General features: G+C 37.8%; 1 protein-coding gene and 1 pseudogene across 3 annotated transcripts; one reads left to right on the top strand and one right to left on the bottom strand.

Moving 5' to 3' along the window:
* Positions 1 to 11,565: 11,565 nt before the first annotated feature.
* LOC120183945 lies at positions 11,566 to 13,417 on the top strand (annotated as a pseudogene).
* A 139-nt stretch (positions 13,418 to 13,556) lies between these two features.
* On the bottom strand, positions 13,557 to 18,537 carry LOC120183940 (dual specificity protein phosphatase 12-like). 3 transcript variants are annotated; one of them, XM_039188530.1, is made up of 7 exons: positions 18,451 to 18,537; positions 15,635 to 16,130; positions 15,002 to 15,054; positions 14,755 to 14,819; positions 14,568 to 14,646; positions 14,098 to 14,400; positions 13,557 to 13,971 (listed from the first exon to the last, which is right to left on the bottom strand). In XM_039188530.1, the coding sequence occupies exons 2-7, from the start codon at positions 16,069 to 16,071 to the stop codon at positions 13,817 to 13,819; spliced, it is 1,092 nt and encodes a 363-aa protein (XP_039044461.1). In that variant the 5' UTR covers positions 16,072 to 16,130; positions 18,451 to 18,537; the 3' UTR covers positions 13,557 to 13,816. The 3 variants fall into 3 exon arrangements, with proteins under 3 accessions (XP_039044461.1, XP_039044460.1, XP_039044462.1); XM_039188529.1 differs by having other exon boundaries at positions 15,635 to 16,127; positions 18,450 to 18,499; XM_039188531.1 differs by lacking the exons at positions 14,568 to 14,646; positions 14,755 to 14,819 and having other exon boundaries at positions 15,635 to 16,127; positions 18,450 to 18,499.

Genomic DNA, 18,537 nt, shown 5'->3' with positions numbered 1-18,537 from the left:
TTAATCAAGTTTAAGTGTAACCCCCTAGACCCGGCCTATGCGTTTCGACTAAGTCTAGTGGATCACATTATGATTATTAAAGATATTTTCCGAAATCGTTATTCTATCAATATAAAATCACATTATAAATAACGTGAAATTATAAACAAATTATACTATCAAAATCCAACTCGTAAATATAGTACAATTAAATAATAATTTAATTTAAAACATGTCTTCAAATTCAAAATCACAATAAACCGAGCAGTAATAGCAAAAGAGTCATCATTATAAAATCCGATATTTAAAATAAGGTCCATGTCACCAAAATAAAGTCAACTTGCAAGATAAAAACATTACAATCTGATTTACTTCAAGAGATATGTTGATCCTCCAAGTGCTCGAACCGATGTATCTAACCAACAGTATCTGAAAGGGGGAAAACATTTTCAAAAGGTGAGCTAGGCTCAGTGTGTCCCAACATTTCCATAAAATGTCAATAGGTACAAATCATAGTCCAGTAATCTCACAAATTCGTAAAAGAGTTTAACTTTTGAAAATCATAGTTTAAACCATTTTCTGGTACACCATCAGTAGTTCCCAAAATTATTTTCCATATAGCTTGCTTTATGCACATAGCAAAAAGAAAGCAGACTTAAGGATAGGCTCTGAAGCTTGTATCCTTAAGCCCAAGTCAATAAGTCCATATAGCTTACCCAAAGCACACAGCAAAGGAAATCCGACCTAATGAAACATCTTGGGGCCCTCAAGAGTCACATTAGGCCCATTTAGCTTGATCAGAGCTATTCCATCGTAATTCAATTCCAAAATTCAATTGCACCGTGACATAAATTTCATAAATCCAAAAACATGGTAATCATATACCATTTCAAAACAAAAATTAGATAGCAGCCATATTCCATAAATTGTCACATTAAATTGGTGCATCCATAAAACAATAACCAATGAATTCGGTGTACCACATATTAAAACCAATAAAACAGTTCAGTAATAAGTAGGGAACACACCTCGACAATAGGTTCAAATAGCAAATCTACTGATTGCTGGTTTCACCACGCTCTGCTACAGTTTTCGAACGCGTGAATAATGGTGGTTTAACTGATCTAGAAGAGCTGGGTCGAGTTGTCGAACAATCCGGAGAGTCTCTTGTACCTTCAAACAATAATAATCTATCAGTCCCAAATCCTATTTAATTGTTCAAAACTAGACTTCTTAAGTATATAAGCATTTTTCGGGTTTGACTATCAATTTGGGGTATTTCGAGTATGAATTTGGCCAAACGAATTGCGGAATCGGAATCAGGACGTCGAAAAACATAAAGTATGACTTTTCGAAAATTCAGATTCTTGGTCAAAGTAAAAGTAAACTATTTTGACCGTCGATTTGGAGTCCTTCGGGTTCGAATTTGACAAAACGGACAGCGGAAACGGATTTGGTACGTTGAAAACTATCAGGATAGGTATACTCGGAAAAGATTAACGGTCGTTTAATGCTCGGTCAAAGCCATTTTAAGTTTTGGTCAAAGAAAGCAACGGTCAACGGTCGGGTCGGGTCGGGTCAACGGTCGGGTCGGGTCGGGTCAACGGTCGGGGTCGGGTCGGTCGGTCGGGTCAGACCAGTCAAATCGGTTCGAACCGGTCGAAACCGGTCAAACCGGTCAGAACCGGTTTCCAGCAGCCACTCGCCCTGCGGCGGCGCGTGAGGCGTCCTCCGGGGCCCTAAAAATCCCGAAAAAATTTCTAAAAATTATTTTGAGCGATTTCGAGATACTTACAACGATCGGTTCAAATTTTTGAACGGCGGAGAGCTCGATTTCAAATCGGTCGAATCTTTGACTGTACTACCTCCTCACACGCCGCCGTCTACGGCGGACAAGGTTGACACCGGTGAACTCGAAACGACACAAGGAACACGATGGTGCAGGAGGTGTCGTAAACTGAGCAACGATCGGCGGTGAATTTGAGATTTTCTCGGCGATAGAGCTAAAAAAAAATGTCGATGCTTTGACTTGAAATTCCTGACGTTTAGCAGCGTTTCGCTTCAATTAATTTAAGGGGATTGTTCCTGACTCGATAACGAACACGATGGTGGTTTCAATTTGACGATCGGATGTCGAACGGCGTCGGAATCGGACTTGAAAGTCGAGGTGCGGGAGGAGTGAAAATTTAAGAAAAGCTTTTGTGTTTTCTGATTGAAATCAGAAAACACGTTAGTTATAACCAAACCTGCCGACACTTTTAGGGGAAATTCAGGGCTTGGTCCCTGAATTTCCTTTACTTTGAAAATGGCATACAAGTTTTCATAAATTATACTTTAGTCACTTAATTTCACCCATTTTCACAATTTACCTCCAATTTCAATTAATATTATTTTGTAAATAGTCGGGTTGTTACAATTCTCCCCCTCTATAAGAAATTTCGTCCTCGAAATTTACCTTATGAGAATAGTTGAGGAAACTGAGCCTCCATTGACTCCAATGTCTCCCAAGTAGCTTCTGAGGGGCCTCGATTACTCCACTGAACTTTGACCATTGGAATTCGCCTATTCCGAAGAACTCGTTTATCTCTCTCTAAGATCTGAATGGGTTCCTCTTCATATGACAAATCAGGTCTCAGCTCTACTTCTTCAACCTGAATAATGTGACCTGGATCTGGACGGTATCTCCTCAACATTGATACATGAAAGACATCATGAATACGACTTAGCTCAGAAGGCAACTCAAGCTGATATGCAACAGGTCCTACCCTCTTCAAGATACAAAATGGTCCAATAAATCTTGGACTCAATTTACCCTTACGCCCGAATCTCAATACTTTCTTCCAGGGTGAAACTTTCAAAAAGACCTGATCTCCCACTTCAAACTGTATATCCTTCCTTCTCTGATCTGCATAAGATTTCTGCCTATCAAATGCCTCTTTCAGACGGTCACGGATTAATCTGACTGTGTCCTTCGTCTCTCGCACTAACTCAGGTCCCAACGTTTTCCTATCACGCAACTCAGTCCAACAGATCGGAGTGCGACATTTACGCCCATAGAGTGCTTCATAGGGTGCCATACGAATGCTGGTCTGATAACTGTTATTGTAAGCAAATTCAGCCAACGGCAAAAAGTTCTCCCAACTACCATGAAAATCGATTACGCAACCCCGCAACATATCCTTCAGAATCTGAATTACTCTCTCAGATTGACCATCAGTTTGTGGATGAAAGGATGTACTATAATCCAATCTTGTTCCCAAAGCCGTATGTAACGCCTTCCAAAATCTAGAAGTAAATCTCGGATCTCGATCAGAAATAATAGACAATGGAACACCATGCAATCTGACAATCTCTGAAATATACAATCTTGCCAGCTTATCCAAAGTATAATTTACTCGCACAGGAATGAAGTGAGCTGACTTTGTAAGTCTGTCAACAATCACCCAAACTGAATCTTTTCTTGAAGGAGTCATAGGCAAGCCAGAAACAAAATCCATAGTAATACGCTCCCATTTCCATCCAGGAATCTTGATAGGCTGTAACAAACCTGATGGATGTTGATGTTCTGCCTTAACTTGCTGACAAGTCAAACACCTAGCCACAAAGTCAGATATGTCTTTCTTCATACCAATCCAATAATATATCTCTCTCAAATTCCGGTACATCTTATCTCCTCCGGGGTGCATAGCATATGGACTACTATGAGCCTCAGTAAGGATAGTCTGCCTCAACTCAGCATCAACAGGCACACAATATCTACCTTTAAAGCATAAAACTTCATCCTGATCAATTGCATAATCTGAGTTTGTCCCCTGCTCTACTTGCTCAAAGATGGAAAGCAAGGAGCTATCAAGGGGCTGCTTAGCTTTGATCTCATCAACCAAGGTCGGCTTAACTTTCAATTCTGCTAACAAAGTGCCATCGTCATATAAATTCATCTTGGCCATTAAAGACCTCAACTCCGATACCGTCTTTCGACTCAAAGCATCTGCTACAATGTTAGCTTTATCAGGGTGGTAATCAATCACGCAATCATAATCCTTTAGAAGCTCTAACCAGCGACGCTGTCTCAAATTAAGTTCCTTCTGGGTCAGAAGATACTTTAAGCTCTTATGATCTGTGAAAATGTAACACTTCTCTCCATAAAGATAGTGTCTCTAAATCTTCAAGGCAAAAATTACTGCTGCCAACTCTAAATCGTGAGTAGGATAGTTACTCTTTACTCTCATGCGACCGCAGCTGACGGGATGCATAAGCCACCACCTTACTTTCCTGCATTAAAACACAACCAAGTCCTGAATGTGAAGCATCACTATACACTGTAAAATCCTTCCCGGACTCTGGTTGAATCAACACCGGTATTTGAGTCAAAACCGCCTTTAATTTCTCAAAGATCTCCTGTTGTGCCTCGCCCCCAGTCAAACAGCACATTCTTCCTTAACAACTTTGTCAAAGGAGAAGCAATGATCGAGAAGCCCTCAACAAAACGTCGATAATAACCAGCCAAGCCCAAGAAACTGCGGATTTCAGATACGTTCTTAGGTCGTTTCCAATTCATAATAGCCTCTATCTTGCTGGGATCAACCTGAACACCTCGCGCAGAAATAATATGCCCCAGAAATGACACTTCTTGAAGCCAAAACTCACACTTGCTTAGTTTGGCATATAGACGATGCTCTCTCAAAGTCTGCAGAACGATTTTCAAATGCTCGTCGTGCTCTGCCTCAGTACGAGAATAGATCAGAATATCGTCAATGAAGACCACCACAAATTGATCCAAATATGGTCGGAACACCCGATTCATCAAATCCATGAAAGCTGCAGGAGCGTTCGTCAAACCAAAAGGCATCACTAAAAATTCATAATGACCATATCTAGTGCGAATGGCCGTTTTAACAACATCAGATCCTTTAACTTTCAATTGATAATACCCCGAACGAAGATCAATCTTAGAGAATACAGTAGCTCCTCGCAATTGATCAAATAAGTCATCAATCCTGGGTAATGGGTATTTATTCTTGACCGTCATCTTGTTCAATTTCCGATAGTCAATACATAATCTTAGCGACCCATCCTTCTTTTTCACGAATAGAACTGGAGCTCCCCATGGTGAAGTACTATGTCGGATAAATTCTCGATCGAATAATTCTTGCAATTGGACTTTCAACTCCTTAAGTTCCTTTGGAGCCATATGATAAGTTGCCATAGAAATAGGTGAAGATCCCGGATATGTCTCAATCTCGAACTCTACCTCTCTATCAGGAGGTAACCCAGGCAACTCCTCCGGAAAAATATCAGGAAACTCGCTAACTGTACGAATCTCCTCGATCGTGGACAATGCACCTTTGGTGTTCAAAATACAAGCAATGAAGGTCTCATATCCCTTCCGGATCATATGATCAATTTCCATCGCTGAAACTATATTGGAGAGATAACCACGCCGTTCACCAATTAACACAACAGTCCGACCATCTGAAGTCTTCAAAGTAGCCCGCTTGTATTCGCAATCCAGCTTTACCTTGTGTTTATTCAACCAATCCATTCCAAGAATTAGATCGAACTCCCCTAAAGGAAGTTTCATAAGATCAGCGAGAAAAATTTCTCCCTGAACCTCGAGAGGACAACGCCGAAATACTTTATTCACTAATACCGCTTGTCCTACTGGCCTTGTAACTGTAACAGTATTTTCAGTGTTCTCGATTGGAATCTGAAGGTTTCGAGATACTGAGCTCGATACATAGGAGTGAGTGGAGCCATTGTCCAATAATGCAAAGTATGGGTATAATAAAATAGTAAATGTACCTGCAATAACCTCAGGCTCATCTCTGTCATCACGACGTCTAGTTGCATAAACCAAAGCTGGCTGTCTAGCCTCAGAAGCTGTTGGCCCTCTATTTTGTTGAGGTCGGGCTCTACAGTCTATCCTGGACGCTGATCCTCGAGTCTTTCCTTGACTACGATCTCTAATTGGGGTCTGTACTGTAGTCTGCGAATGCACAGGAGTTTGGGTAGTGGTCTGCTCAAACGAAACTAGCTGAGGACAATCCCTCCGATAATGACCACTAGATCCACACTGATAGCAAATATCCATCTTCTTACGACACTCTCCTGAGTGCTGTTTACCACAATACTCACAAAGGGGCCCATTATAATACGACGAGTAACCGCCTCGACTGTCAACTAACGGTGAGGATGCTGCAGGCCTGAAACGTGTATTGCTTCTCTGAGGGGCTGAAGTACGAGTCCTCTTCCCGGACTGTGCTGATGACTCCATCGGGCCTGACAATTTTTTAGATCGTTCCTGATCAACACGCTCTCTACCAGAAGCTAAAACCTCCACCTCTTCAGCATCTTTGGCTCTGCCTACCAGCACATCAAATATTTCATCCTGATGGGTTACAACTTGCCTACGCAGCTCGTATCTGAGTCCAAGGGCAAATTTACGACATCGATCTCTCTCAGTAGGTACCATACTGAATCCATACTTCAGCAACTTCAAGAACTCGATCTCATACTCAGAAACAGTCATGTCTCCCTGAACCAAGTCTTGAAACTGTTGTCGTCTCTGAGCTAAGTAGCGCTCTCCCAGAAAACGACTCCGAAAGCGATCCTTAAAGAAATTCCAGGTCAAACGATCGGTAGGAACACTACTGATCACTGACTCCCACCAAGTGTAGGCATTACCATCTAACATTGCTACAGCACCCAGATATCTCTTAGTTGAGTCCAAACCCAACTGATCCATGCGTCTCTCTGTATCCTGGAGCCAATCCTCAGCTTCAGTAGGAGCTCCACCAATCTGTCCCCCAAAAGTTCTAACTCTATTGGCAATCAACGTCTGTGAAATAAGAACCTCAGATACAACACCAGTAGCTCTAACTGCTCCCTGTATTAACTGCAGAAACTGTCTACTAAAATTCTCATCCAATGCAACTCCAGTAGACTCTGACTCAATATCGGTCGCTCCTATGATCGGTGTAGTCATGTCAATACCATCGGTAGGTGGCATATTCGTTGGGGTCGTAGGAGCAGGATCACCTATCGGAGGTGGGGGATCTACTCGTATCTCATCAATCGGATCTGCAAATCTAGTCACTCGACCTCGTCCACGACTAGTTCGACGACCACGTCTAGCACTCATTTTGGTCTATCTCGAGATTACTACATAAGATAAACTTAAGGTTAGATAAGCACTTGGAGTCTCGAACATAGTTAAAATCTTAATAACTTTGTGACATGGCCTTAGTAACTCGTTTTGTAAAATATTTCAAATCTGTATTTTCAATGTGGACTCATACACAGTCCGAGGGTTAAAAACCAAAAGCTCTGATACCAATAAATGTAACCCCCTAGACCCGGCCTATGCGTTTCGACTAAGTCTAGTGGATCACATTATGATTATTAAAGATATTTTTCGAAATCGTTATTCTATCAATATAAAATCACATTATAAATAACGTGAAATTATAAACAAATTATACTATCAAAATCCAACTCGTAAATATAGTACCAATAAATAATAATTTAATTTAAAACATGTCTTCAAATTCAAAATCACAATAAACCGAGCAGTAATAGCAAAAGAGTCATCATTATAAAATCCGATATTTAAAATAAGGTCCATGTCCCCAAAATAAAGTCAACTTACAAGATAAAAACATTACAATCTGATTTACTTCAAGAGATATGTTGATCCTCCAAGTGCTCGAACCGAGGTATCTAACCAACAGTATCTGAAAGGGGGAAAACATTTTCAAAAGGTGAGCTAGGCTCAGTGTGTCCCAACATTTCCATAAAATGTCAATAGGTACAAATCATAGTCCAGTAATCTCACAAATTCGTAAAAGAGTTTAACTTTTGAAAATCATAGTTTAAACCCTTTTCTGGTACACCATCAGTAGTTCCCAAAATTATTTTCCATATAGCTTACTTTATGCACATAGCAAAAAGAAAGCCGACTTAAGGATAGGCTCTGAAGCTTGTATCCTTAAGCCCAAGTCAATAAGTCCATATAGCTTACCCAAAGCACACAGCAAAGGAAAGCCGACCTAATGAAACATCTTGGGGCCCTCAAGAGTCACATTAGGCCCATTTAGCTTGATCAGAGCTATTCCATCGTAATTCAATTCTAAAATTCAATTGCACCGTGACATAAATTCCATAAATCCAAAAACATGGTAATCATATACCATTTCAAAACAAAAATTAGATAGCAGCCATATTCCATAAATTGTCACATTAAATTGGTGCATCCATAAAACAATAACCAATGAATTCGGTGTACCACATATTAAAACCAATAAAACAGTTCAATAATAAGTAGGGAACACACCTCGACAATAGGTTCAAATAGCAAATCTATTGATTGCTGGTTTCACCACGCTCTGCTACAGTTTTCAAACGCGTGAATAATGGCACACGTGGTTTAACTGATCTAGAAGAGCTGGGTCGAGTTGTCGAACAATCCGGAGAGTCTCTTGTACCTTCAAACAATAATAATCTATCAGTCCCAAATCCTATTTAATTGTTCAAAACTAGACTTCTTAAGTATATAAGCATTTTTCGGGTTTGACTATCAATTTGGGGTATTTTGAGTTTGAATTTGGCCAAACGAATTACGGAATCGGAATCAGGACGTCGAAAAACATAAAGTATGACTTTTCGAAAATTCAGATTTTTGGTCAAAGTCAAAGTCAACTACTTTGACCGTCGATTTGGAGTCCTTCGGGTTTGAATTTGACAAAACGGACAGCAGAAACGGATTTGGAACGTCGAAAACTATCAGGATAGGTATACTCGGAAAAGATTAACGGTCGTTTAATGCTCGGTCAAAGCCATTTTAAGTTTTGGTCAAAGAAAGTCAACGGTCAACGGTCGGGTCGGGTCAACGGTCGGGTCGGGTCGGTCGATCGGGTCAGACCGGTCAAACCGGTTCGAACCGGTCGAAACCGGTCATAACCGGTTGAAAACCGGTTAAATCGGTTTCCAGCAGCCACTCGCCCTGCGGCGGCGCGTGTGACGCGTGAGGCGTCCTCCGGGGCCCTAAAAATCCCAGAAAAATTTCTAAAAATTATTTTGAGCGATTTCGAGATACTTACAACGATCGGTTCAAATTTTTGAACGGCGGAGAGCTCGATTTCAAATCGGCCGAATCTTTGACTGTACCACCTCCTCACGCGCCGCCGTCTACGGCGGACAAGGTTGACACCGGTGAACTCGAAACGACACAAGGAACACGATGGTGCAGGAGGTGTCGTAAACTGAGCAACGATCGGCGGTGAATTTGAGATTTTCTCGGCGATAGAGCTAAAAAAAAACGTCGATGCTTTGACTTGAAATTCCTGACGTTTAGCAGCGTTTCGCTTCAATTAATTTAAGGGGATTGTTCCTGACTCGATAACGAACACGATGGTGGTTTCAATTTGACGATCGGATGTCGAACGGCGTCAGAATCGGACTTGAAAGTCGAGGTGCGGGAGGAGTGAAAATTTAAGAAAAGCTTTTGTGTTTTCTGATTGAAATCAGAAAACACGTTAGTTATAACCAAACCTGCCGACACTTTTAGGGGAAATTCAGGGCTTGGTCCCTGGATTTCCTTTACTTTGAAAATGGCATACAAGTTTTCATAAATTATACTTTAGTCACTTAATTTCACCCATTTTCACAATTTACCTCCAATTTCAATTAATATTATTTTGTAAATAGTCGGGTTGTTACATTAAGTTTAAGATTTTTTTCATTTCGAACTTTTTTGAGCTCTAATAAGCTTTAATTCATGATTTTGAGTTCAAGTCTAGCTTGAAAATTTCAGGCTTGCGAGTTTTCGAGCTGAGTCGAGTTTTGTTTAGAGCTTCTGAGTCGAATCGAGCTCAACAATAATCAAACTTAATAATAATCGAGCTCGACTCGGCTCGTTTACAACCCTACCTACCACTATTTGTCAAAGGACTTCTTCTTGCTTTACAAAACCAAATTCCTAGGCTTAGGACATGTGGGTTCTCACCTTATACAAATCTTACACAAACCCTTATCTAGTCATTCCTACATTATTTTTATTCATATTTTTAGTGAATATTTTTCAAATGGTCAGTCTCGATCGTCTATTTGCATTTATAAAATTATGGGTGAAATTAAAAATTTATTCATTTGTCAGAAATATAATTTTTTAATTGAAGGCGATAAAATTTTATTTTATATATTTCATATAAAATATAAATTTTCAGTATTAATTAACATCAAAGACTTAACTAGCCAGGACCAAGGTTCCTGCTGGTCACGACTTAGTTTCGTCCCTACATTAAATAATCCTAAATCTATATAAAATTAAAAAAAAATATATGTTATATAATTGAATCTCATCTCTAAGGTTATATATAACCCCTAAAATCAAACAAGTTAGATGTAATTGACGTTTTATTTCATGGTCTTGTCGGCTATGGTGTCAACACTGAACATATGTCTCACATTATTTTACGGTAAATTATGTGTTTAGTATCTAAACTATCAATTTTAGTTTTATTTTAGTACCTAAACTTTTAATTTTGTCAAAATTTTACCTGACGTTTAGTTTTTGTTTTATTTTAGTATCTAGCCGTTAAAAACTTAATGCGTTTAGTACCTAGACTATCGATTTTGATTCGCTTTAGTACCTAAACTTTCAAAATAAATTCAAAACTTAGAGTTATGTTTTTAATGGGTACTAACATGAAACAAAAACTAAACATTAAACGTTAAGTATGATTTTGAAAAAATTGAAATTCTAAGTACTAAAACGGATCAAACCTGATAGTTTAGATACTAAACGCATAGTTTACCCTTCATTTTATTTATTTATTTACATTATGTGCTTTGAGATGTCCGCTTTGTTTTGCACTTGACAACTCAGACCATTTCACTTTCTTTACTTTTATAATACCATTAATTAATCAACACAATTATCATGATTAATCAAAATATTTATCGATGTTAACTAAGAATGGTTTTTAATATTAAATTTAAGTGAAATTTATCTTGTTTTATCTTAATATTTATATATATATATATTATAATATTTAAATTAAGCATCTTTCTTTTTGCCATCTTCATTCTTCACTTCACTCTTTCCTTTCCAATCATCTTTTCATTCTTCAATTTTTGAAAATAAAAATCTCAATTCGAAAGAAATTATTTTCAAATTAAATCGGGTCAATTTTCGAATTTAGAATTCTTTAAGCATCATTGATATTGACGGTTCAAACTAATAATACACTATAGAATTCGATGACAAGGTTATGTCAAATTAAAATATAGAGATTAGATATGAAAATTATTATAATTAAGGGACCATTAGCATAATTTACCCAATAATCAAGCAAAGTGAAAAATAGTAAAATACACCAAACCACATATATACCTCCTACGTCTCTTTGCTATCCTTCTTCTTCATTGGATTTCTTTCTTTCTTCTTCTTCTTTACATAAAAAGCTTAAAAAATCCTCATGTTCCCGTTACTAATATCATGTTTCTCACTTCTCAGTCATTCTTCTATCAAAGTCTTTGGCTTCAAAGACCCACCAAAGGATTCACTCCAAATGGGGATTGTTTCAAAAGGGTAAGCTTGGAATCTTGAGTTTCCTTCAAATCACCCCGTTGAAGAAGATGAAGATGAAGATGAAGCTTGGGTCGTCGGAGAATCAAAGCGAATACCACAATACGTCGTCTTCGTCTTCGTTGCTGGACTTGCCGGAGCTGACACTCGAATGCATTCTGGACCGCCTTTCACCCGCCGGTCTGTGCGCCATTCCGGAGTCTTCTCGTCGTTAAGGGATCGTTGTACTTGCGACCATTTATGGGAGAAACACATGAAGAGAAAATGGGGTGAAGTGATTGGGGATGCAGCTTATAGGGAATCGTAATGGCATATTGCTTCAAAAATGAGACCCAAAAATCTCTTGGGTCGAAGTAACCAAAGAAGCTTCATCGGTTCCATTTCTGAATTCTTCCCTTTTCTCTCTCGGTTTAGCTTTGAACCCGGAACTGAAAATGGTGAGAATCAGCTCAAGAAAAGTGGTTTGCCTGTCCATTCGACCATGGCTTGGTACCTGAATCTTGAAACCGGTGAATTCTGGTTCCCAGCTCAAGTTTAAAACCGAGAGGTAATATTAAGATCGTTTCATGTTGCTGATAGGGTGAATATTCGAACGAATTGAGTAAAAAAATTTAAAATTAGTCAATTTTTTAAAATCACGAGTCGAGTCGAGGTTTTTAATGTTAAATTGGGTTAAAAAATTCGATTATTTTCCTCGTAACTGACTTTTCTTCAATCCTAATTACTGATGAAACATTGATTTGGGTGAACTAATGATGTTTGTGACTGTTTTGCAGAATGGACATGCTGGGTTTATGTTATCATGTTATGATGCCAAGCTTAGCTATGATTCCAAGACTGATACCTTTCAGGCAAGGTAATTTATTTCAAGGCATATATGTGATATGTCTGTAATCAAAATAGATTCCGACCCGAAAATGCGATCACAATTTAAATCTCAGGATTAACTTCGACATCTGTACTCTTTTTCAGGTACTCGCCTGACGGACGGCGGATGACCGAGGAGAATATATCGTGGGATAGGCTGAGAGTTCCGCCCGTCGATACTTGTTCATATGATCTTCACAGTTCGGATTCGTTGCTTGATTTGAAACCTGGTGACCATATCGAGATCCAATGGAGAAAAACCAAGGAATTCCCCTATGGTGAGTTTTTCCTATTCGATAGCCAGATTGCATCTCTGTTGTTTCGAAGTCGAGTTGAATTTGGACTCTAAACATAAGACTCGAAATCGAAACTTGAATACTTGTACTTGTTAAAGACAGTATGGTAAAGATGTGTGAGCTTGATTTCATTGCAGGGTGGTGGTATGGCGTTGTTGTTCACATGGAATCATGTGGTGGGACTAAGACTCATTGCCGTTGCCTATATACAGGTAAGGAAAAAATCACTCTATCCGATTTGCAGCATATCGAGATCGAAGTTTGGGGTTAGGCGAAAGATTACAGATGTCGGGAGTCATTCTATGACTCGCGAGTACTTTGAAGAAAAATGAAAAGTCGGAGCAATATAGCCGGCATTATATATTCTTAACGACGAGTTTTAAAGCAGAGGCATTGTATTTTTGTTGACACAGACACAGTGATGCTGACATTCAAGCAGTACCTGTCGAGCTCGAGATGGCGGAAAACATCGATAAACAGGAAAGATCATAGAGAAGTAGGCAATGAAGCTGATGGGTTTTATGGTGGCATTAGAAAGCTTTACAAAGAAGAAGAGATCTCTAAGTGGAAACGTCTGTCCTAACCATATGTTAGAGTAGAAAATATTAATGCCATTGCCACTTCAACCTCTGTACGGTTATGCCAATACCATTTTTTTTGGTTCAAGATCTTTGGGATAGCCACAACGACTCCGAATAAGTTTGGAGCCGAGCCAGGTCGATCCTGATTAACGGGTATCGAGCTCATTATCACTCGATCCAGCTAGAGATTGGTCGTTGCCGATTTTCTCCTTCAATTGTTAATGAGAGAAAACGAAGAGTAGAATGACCAAAATGCAAATTACAGATTCAACTGTGTACCAAAGTGCAAGACTGCATATTATTCAATCTCTCAAATTATTCAGACAGATCCTCAAAACATCATAGCTTTGACCAACTTTTAACAGCTCATTTTGTTCCCTTATATAACAGTAGATCCATAAGAACATCTCATATAATTTGTGCAAGGGAATTCCAATTCTGTAACTTATTATTATGAAACACCAGCAGTTTACGGATTCGGTTTAAGGTATATATGGTAGATGATACTACACCGTGCTTATGTCAACTCGGCTTTTCTGCAGCTGAAAGGCAGGTGTGATCCAGCTTCCACAACTGCATTGGATGCCTGACCAATTGAAATAACCCAAGCGAGCATCGCAATGAGCGCACGACAACTTCCCCTCGATCCCACCTTCTTCAACTGCGTGACACCGGAAATCAAACAGCATAACTATTGCTTCAATTTACAATCAAGTGGGTGGACATGACATGATTCGATTCATAAGTAAAATAGATCCAATATGACTAAACGGAAGTGTTTTCTCACCGATTGTCATCCACCGCAAGGGTTCAACAAATATCGATGAACACTCGGATTGAGCAGACTTGTTGAAAGGATTACCACTTCTCCGTTTATGCCACTCAAAAGATGTCTCACCCTCGCCGGGAGTATGATCAACAACATTTTCCTGCAATGCTACAATTCTTCTGCATTTCTTGCAACGGTATGCAATGCGGTTAATACCTTCTTTTGGAGATGCCTCAACAACAGAGGAACTTTCGATAGGCAAGCCGGGATCAGCACCTAATTTAGAACTGTCTATTTTTTCTCCTCGGTTATAACAATCACCTGAAAACACAATACAGAGAAGACCTATCTCAAAGGATGATAATCGCAGAAGAAAATTTTCCATTTTTTCAGTCAAATTCACGACAAGGATTATATACACTAGTAATAACGAGTTCAATCATGCAAGATGGAAGTTAAAATGTTCAGATTACAGATAGGGAGTGTACCCAAAACTTTCAAGCGAAATCGCTTGTATATTGGGCTAGCGTGATCAACCTTGTAACCCATTCCTTCAAACATTTTCAACTGCAATATCGGACAAATTGGAAACTCTTTAAGAAACTAGAATCATTAGCCACAATGATATGCCTCAAAATATAAATCAGTTAGTTTTACAGTGTCCCTTTCCGTTACCTGCTCTAAAAACCCATCATTAGGGCAAACAAACTGGCAACTTAGCTTTAGAGATTCAAGGGCATCTGCAAGAATGGAAATGAAAAGTTTCATTTAAATATCATATACAAAGTCATTTCAATCTCACCAGTCAAAAGACCAAAAAAAGACAGGATCCGAATATCTTAAAATGAAGTAATAATAGCAGCCAGCATGTGTGAAATTTGGACCCACATTACTCCCAAATAAACAGAAAATTTGTTCAAACCTTCTTGAGATAGTTGCTCGGTTCTCATCAAATATGCCATAATTATAGCCGCACTGCACACAAACATGCAAAAAAATGTGTAAATCCTGAAGGCTTGATAATTAAGGGAACTGGAATATCTCTTACAATGTATTAATGTTTTAGAGATTTTCTTATAAGCATTGGAACGTTAGAAAAATATTCAAGCGTAATATATAATATACATTTTTCCCCATAGGAAGTAGTCTTAATGCAACTTCTGGAACCATTTGAACTAAAGACTGATCCCATTAATTCCCTCAACTTGTATTATGTAAAGTGAATGCAAATCATAGTAAGTTGGCACTAATCTAAAATTAAAAGTTTAATAGCTACAGCTGTTAATGATACGTAGATTTTATGTCACAAATGGGGAAAAGGAAATACTAACACTAAATACAAACCTTCAAAACTTTACCATACAGAATGAAATAACATGAATCAAACTAAAGGAGAAAAAAAAAGAAATTATGATCATTTCCTTTCTTCTCCTCAATGGCCAGATTAGAAAGGTTATCGAGTAAAATGCTATGTAATCATATGTTCTCAAACTAGTATTCTAAGTGAGCCTATTCAAGTAGCGTAAGAAGATGACACTAAAGAATGTACATGTACCTTCTTGACACTCCAGCAAAGCAATGCACCAAAACAGATCCCTCTTTTCTGCTTTGATCAATGAAATCAAGACCTGGGTCTAGGTAATCCAACAAATTCTCGCTCTCCATATCTCTAATTGGCATTGCCATTCTCACCAGTTTCAAATCCTTCCCTGCATATTCCAACAAGTACAACAGCTTCTGGGGTGCCAAAGAACTCTTAGAATCATCATGTGAATGATCCGCGGGAGCTGCAGCATCACGAGACCCACCTACATATACCTTTTTAATTTCCTTGGTAGGGATTGTGAGACCACTACGCCATTCAGAGAAAAATGATATTGATGCAGAGCTCAGAACAGATAGAATGTGTGTGATCTCTGTGCTACCATTTTGCAAAACTTCAGCAGCATCTCCTATGTTTCCAATAAATAGATTCTCACGAATAAGGTGCATGACCACCAACCACAAATGACCGTTTGTATTAAAATATTGTGCCCTTTTGATTTGCTCTCCTGCAAAAATATATAATACATAAATATATTAACCAATGCCAAAGTGTAACGAGAGAAAAAGGATAAGGTAATGCACTCAAACGATGGGAAAATAGCATTCTCTTAGGGAAGGATTATTGGAATGTATATTTGACCAAATTGTCCTTATTATATATTTTTTAACAAGTTGGAAAATATTTATAATTTTTTAAAAAAAATTAAATTCATAAAATTTATATAATTTTTTTTACAAAATTAAAAATATAAAAAGGTTTAATGGAAGGGTAAAAATTTATTTTAACCCCTGAACTTCATATAAAATTTTAATTATAGACTTTTTTTGTAAATCTAAAATAGTTTAAGGATAAATTTGTAATTTAACCTTCGTAGAATTTTTATTATTCAATGACAGAAGAATGATATTTTTGAAATAAAAAAAAAATTAAGGGCATTTTAATCCAAAACACCGGTAATCCAACAATACCTAAGGAAAGGGAGATAATGACATTCCCGGTAATATACTCCAAAAAATCCACTATTGGTAATGTAAGATTACCAGGAATAACATTCCCGGCCAACCAAACGGGGGAATGTGGATTTCATTCCCATGGGAATCTCACATTCCTCCAACCAAACACACCCTTAATGCATTAAGTACTACAAGTTATTGAAAATAACCAATTAAGGGTAACCTCCAAAATGAAAACCAAACGCATTGAGAATTATTTATCATTTACCAAAAAACACCTAACTATTTCATTTTTAACGTTCATAACCAATGGAAATATGAAAATAAAACACTATTATTTACTGAAGTCAGGTGACAAAAGCAAGTTCTTTTGCAAAGTGAAAAAATTGTTTCAAGTTTGCATTTTCCTCCAATTTTCCTTTGTTTTCTCGGTTACCAAACAGGAAGTGAACTAACTGTAGTCAAATGAGAGTAATGTTAAGATAATATGTCCAAATGATGAAAAACAAATACCATTCCCTGAATGCATTAACTACATGTTATTGAAAATAACCAATTAAGGGTAATCTCCAAAATAAGAAACCAATCGCATTGAGCAATTACTTATCACACCAAACAGCACTTAATTATTCCATTTTTAACATTCAAAACCAAAGAACTTGAAATGCTAACTGAACTCAGATGACAAAAGCAGGTTGTTTAGCACAGCGAAACAATTGTTTCAAGTTTCCATTTTCCTCCCACTTTTGTTTACTTTATTGGTAACCAAACATGAAGTGAATAAACTGTAGTTAAATGTGAGAAATGATGAGGTAATGTAGTCAAATGATGAATAAAAATAGCATTGTCCGAATGCATTAAGTATCACGTGTTGTTGAAAATAACCAATTTAAGGCTAATCTTCCATATGGGATTGACAATCACTTATCATTTACGAAACAGCACCTATCTGTTCCATTCTTAGCATTCAAAATCAATGAACATAAAACACTACCCTTTACTAAACTCAGGTGTCGCAGGTTCTTTAGCACAGTGAAACAATTGTTTCAAGTTTCCCTTTCCTCCAATTTTTGTTACTTTATTGGTAACCAAACAAGAACTGAACGAATAGTAGTCAAACGCGATAAATGGTGAGGTAAGGTGGTCAAATGATGAATAAAAATAACATTGCTTGAATGCTTTAAGTATCACGTGTTATTGAAAATAACCAATTTAAGGCTAATCTCCTATATGAGATTGACAATCAATTATCATTTACCAAACCACACCTAACTGTTCCATTCTTAACATTCCAAACCAATGAACATAAGAAACAATCGTTTTCAACTTCCCATTTTCCTCCGATTTTCCTTAACTCTAGTGGTAACCGAATGAGAAGTGAACTAATTGTCATCAAGTGAGAGACAATATTGTAGTCAAATAATGAAAAACATGTCATTGCCTGAATGCATTAAGTACCATATACTATTGAAGAAAAAAACTATCTCGAAAATAAGATCGAGAATCACTTATCATTGCCCAAACAGAACCTATTTGTTCCGTTTTTAACATTCAAAGCCAATCAAATTAAACTACCAACTTAAGTAACTCAGACGAACAAAAGCAGGTTCTTTGGCACAGTGAAACAATTACTTCAACTTTCCATTTTCCTCCAAACACTACTTTCTCGGTAACCAAACAGCTTGTAAACTCCTTGTCTAGTAAAAACAACAGCCCAACCAGCAATCCAAAAAATACATACAGAACAATATATATATATATATATATATTCACACGCACACACAAAAACTTCTAATTCGTATGCCAAAAATAACAAATCAATAATCTGTTCCGTTTCCCCTTTACTACTGTATAGTTAAATAAGAATCTAACCTGAGAAAAAGGAATATTCCGGCGAGAAAATCTGATCAGATTTCCCCTTTTTCTTTTGTTATTAGCTTGCGTTTAAATACGCTTTGA

Source organism: Hibiscus syriacus, unplaced genomic scaffold (assembly GCF_006381635.1).
Source record: "Hibiscus syriacus cultivar Baekdansim isolate YM2019G1 unplaced genomic scaffold, ASM638163v2 tig00112856_pilon, whole genome shotgun sequence".
NCBI classification, from domain to species: Eukaryota; Viridiplantae; Streptophyta; class Magnoliopsida; order Malvales; family Malvaceae; genus Hibiscus; species Hibiscus syriacus.
Note: the sequence above shows the minus strand (reverse complement) of the source record. Positions and strands in the feature narration are given on the sequence as shown.

Coding starts and splice junctions, on each gene's coding strand:
- LOC120183940 (XM_039188530.1), bottom strand. CDS start 16,071: ATGCACCTTATTCGTGAGAATCTATTTATTGGAAACATAGGAGATGCT. Junction 15,055..15,634: donor TTTGCTGGAGTGTCAAGAAG/GTACATGTACAT, acceptor GTTTGTGTGCAG/TGCGGCTATAATTATGGCAT. Junction 14,647..14,754: donor ATGATGGGTTTTTAGAGCAG/GTAACGGAAAGG, acceptor CCGATATTGCAG/TTGAAAATGTTTGAAGGAAT.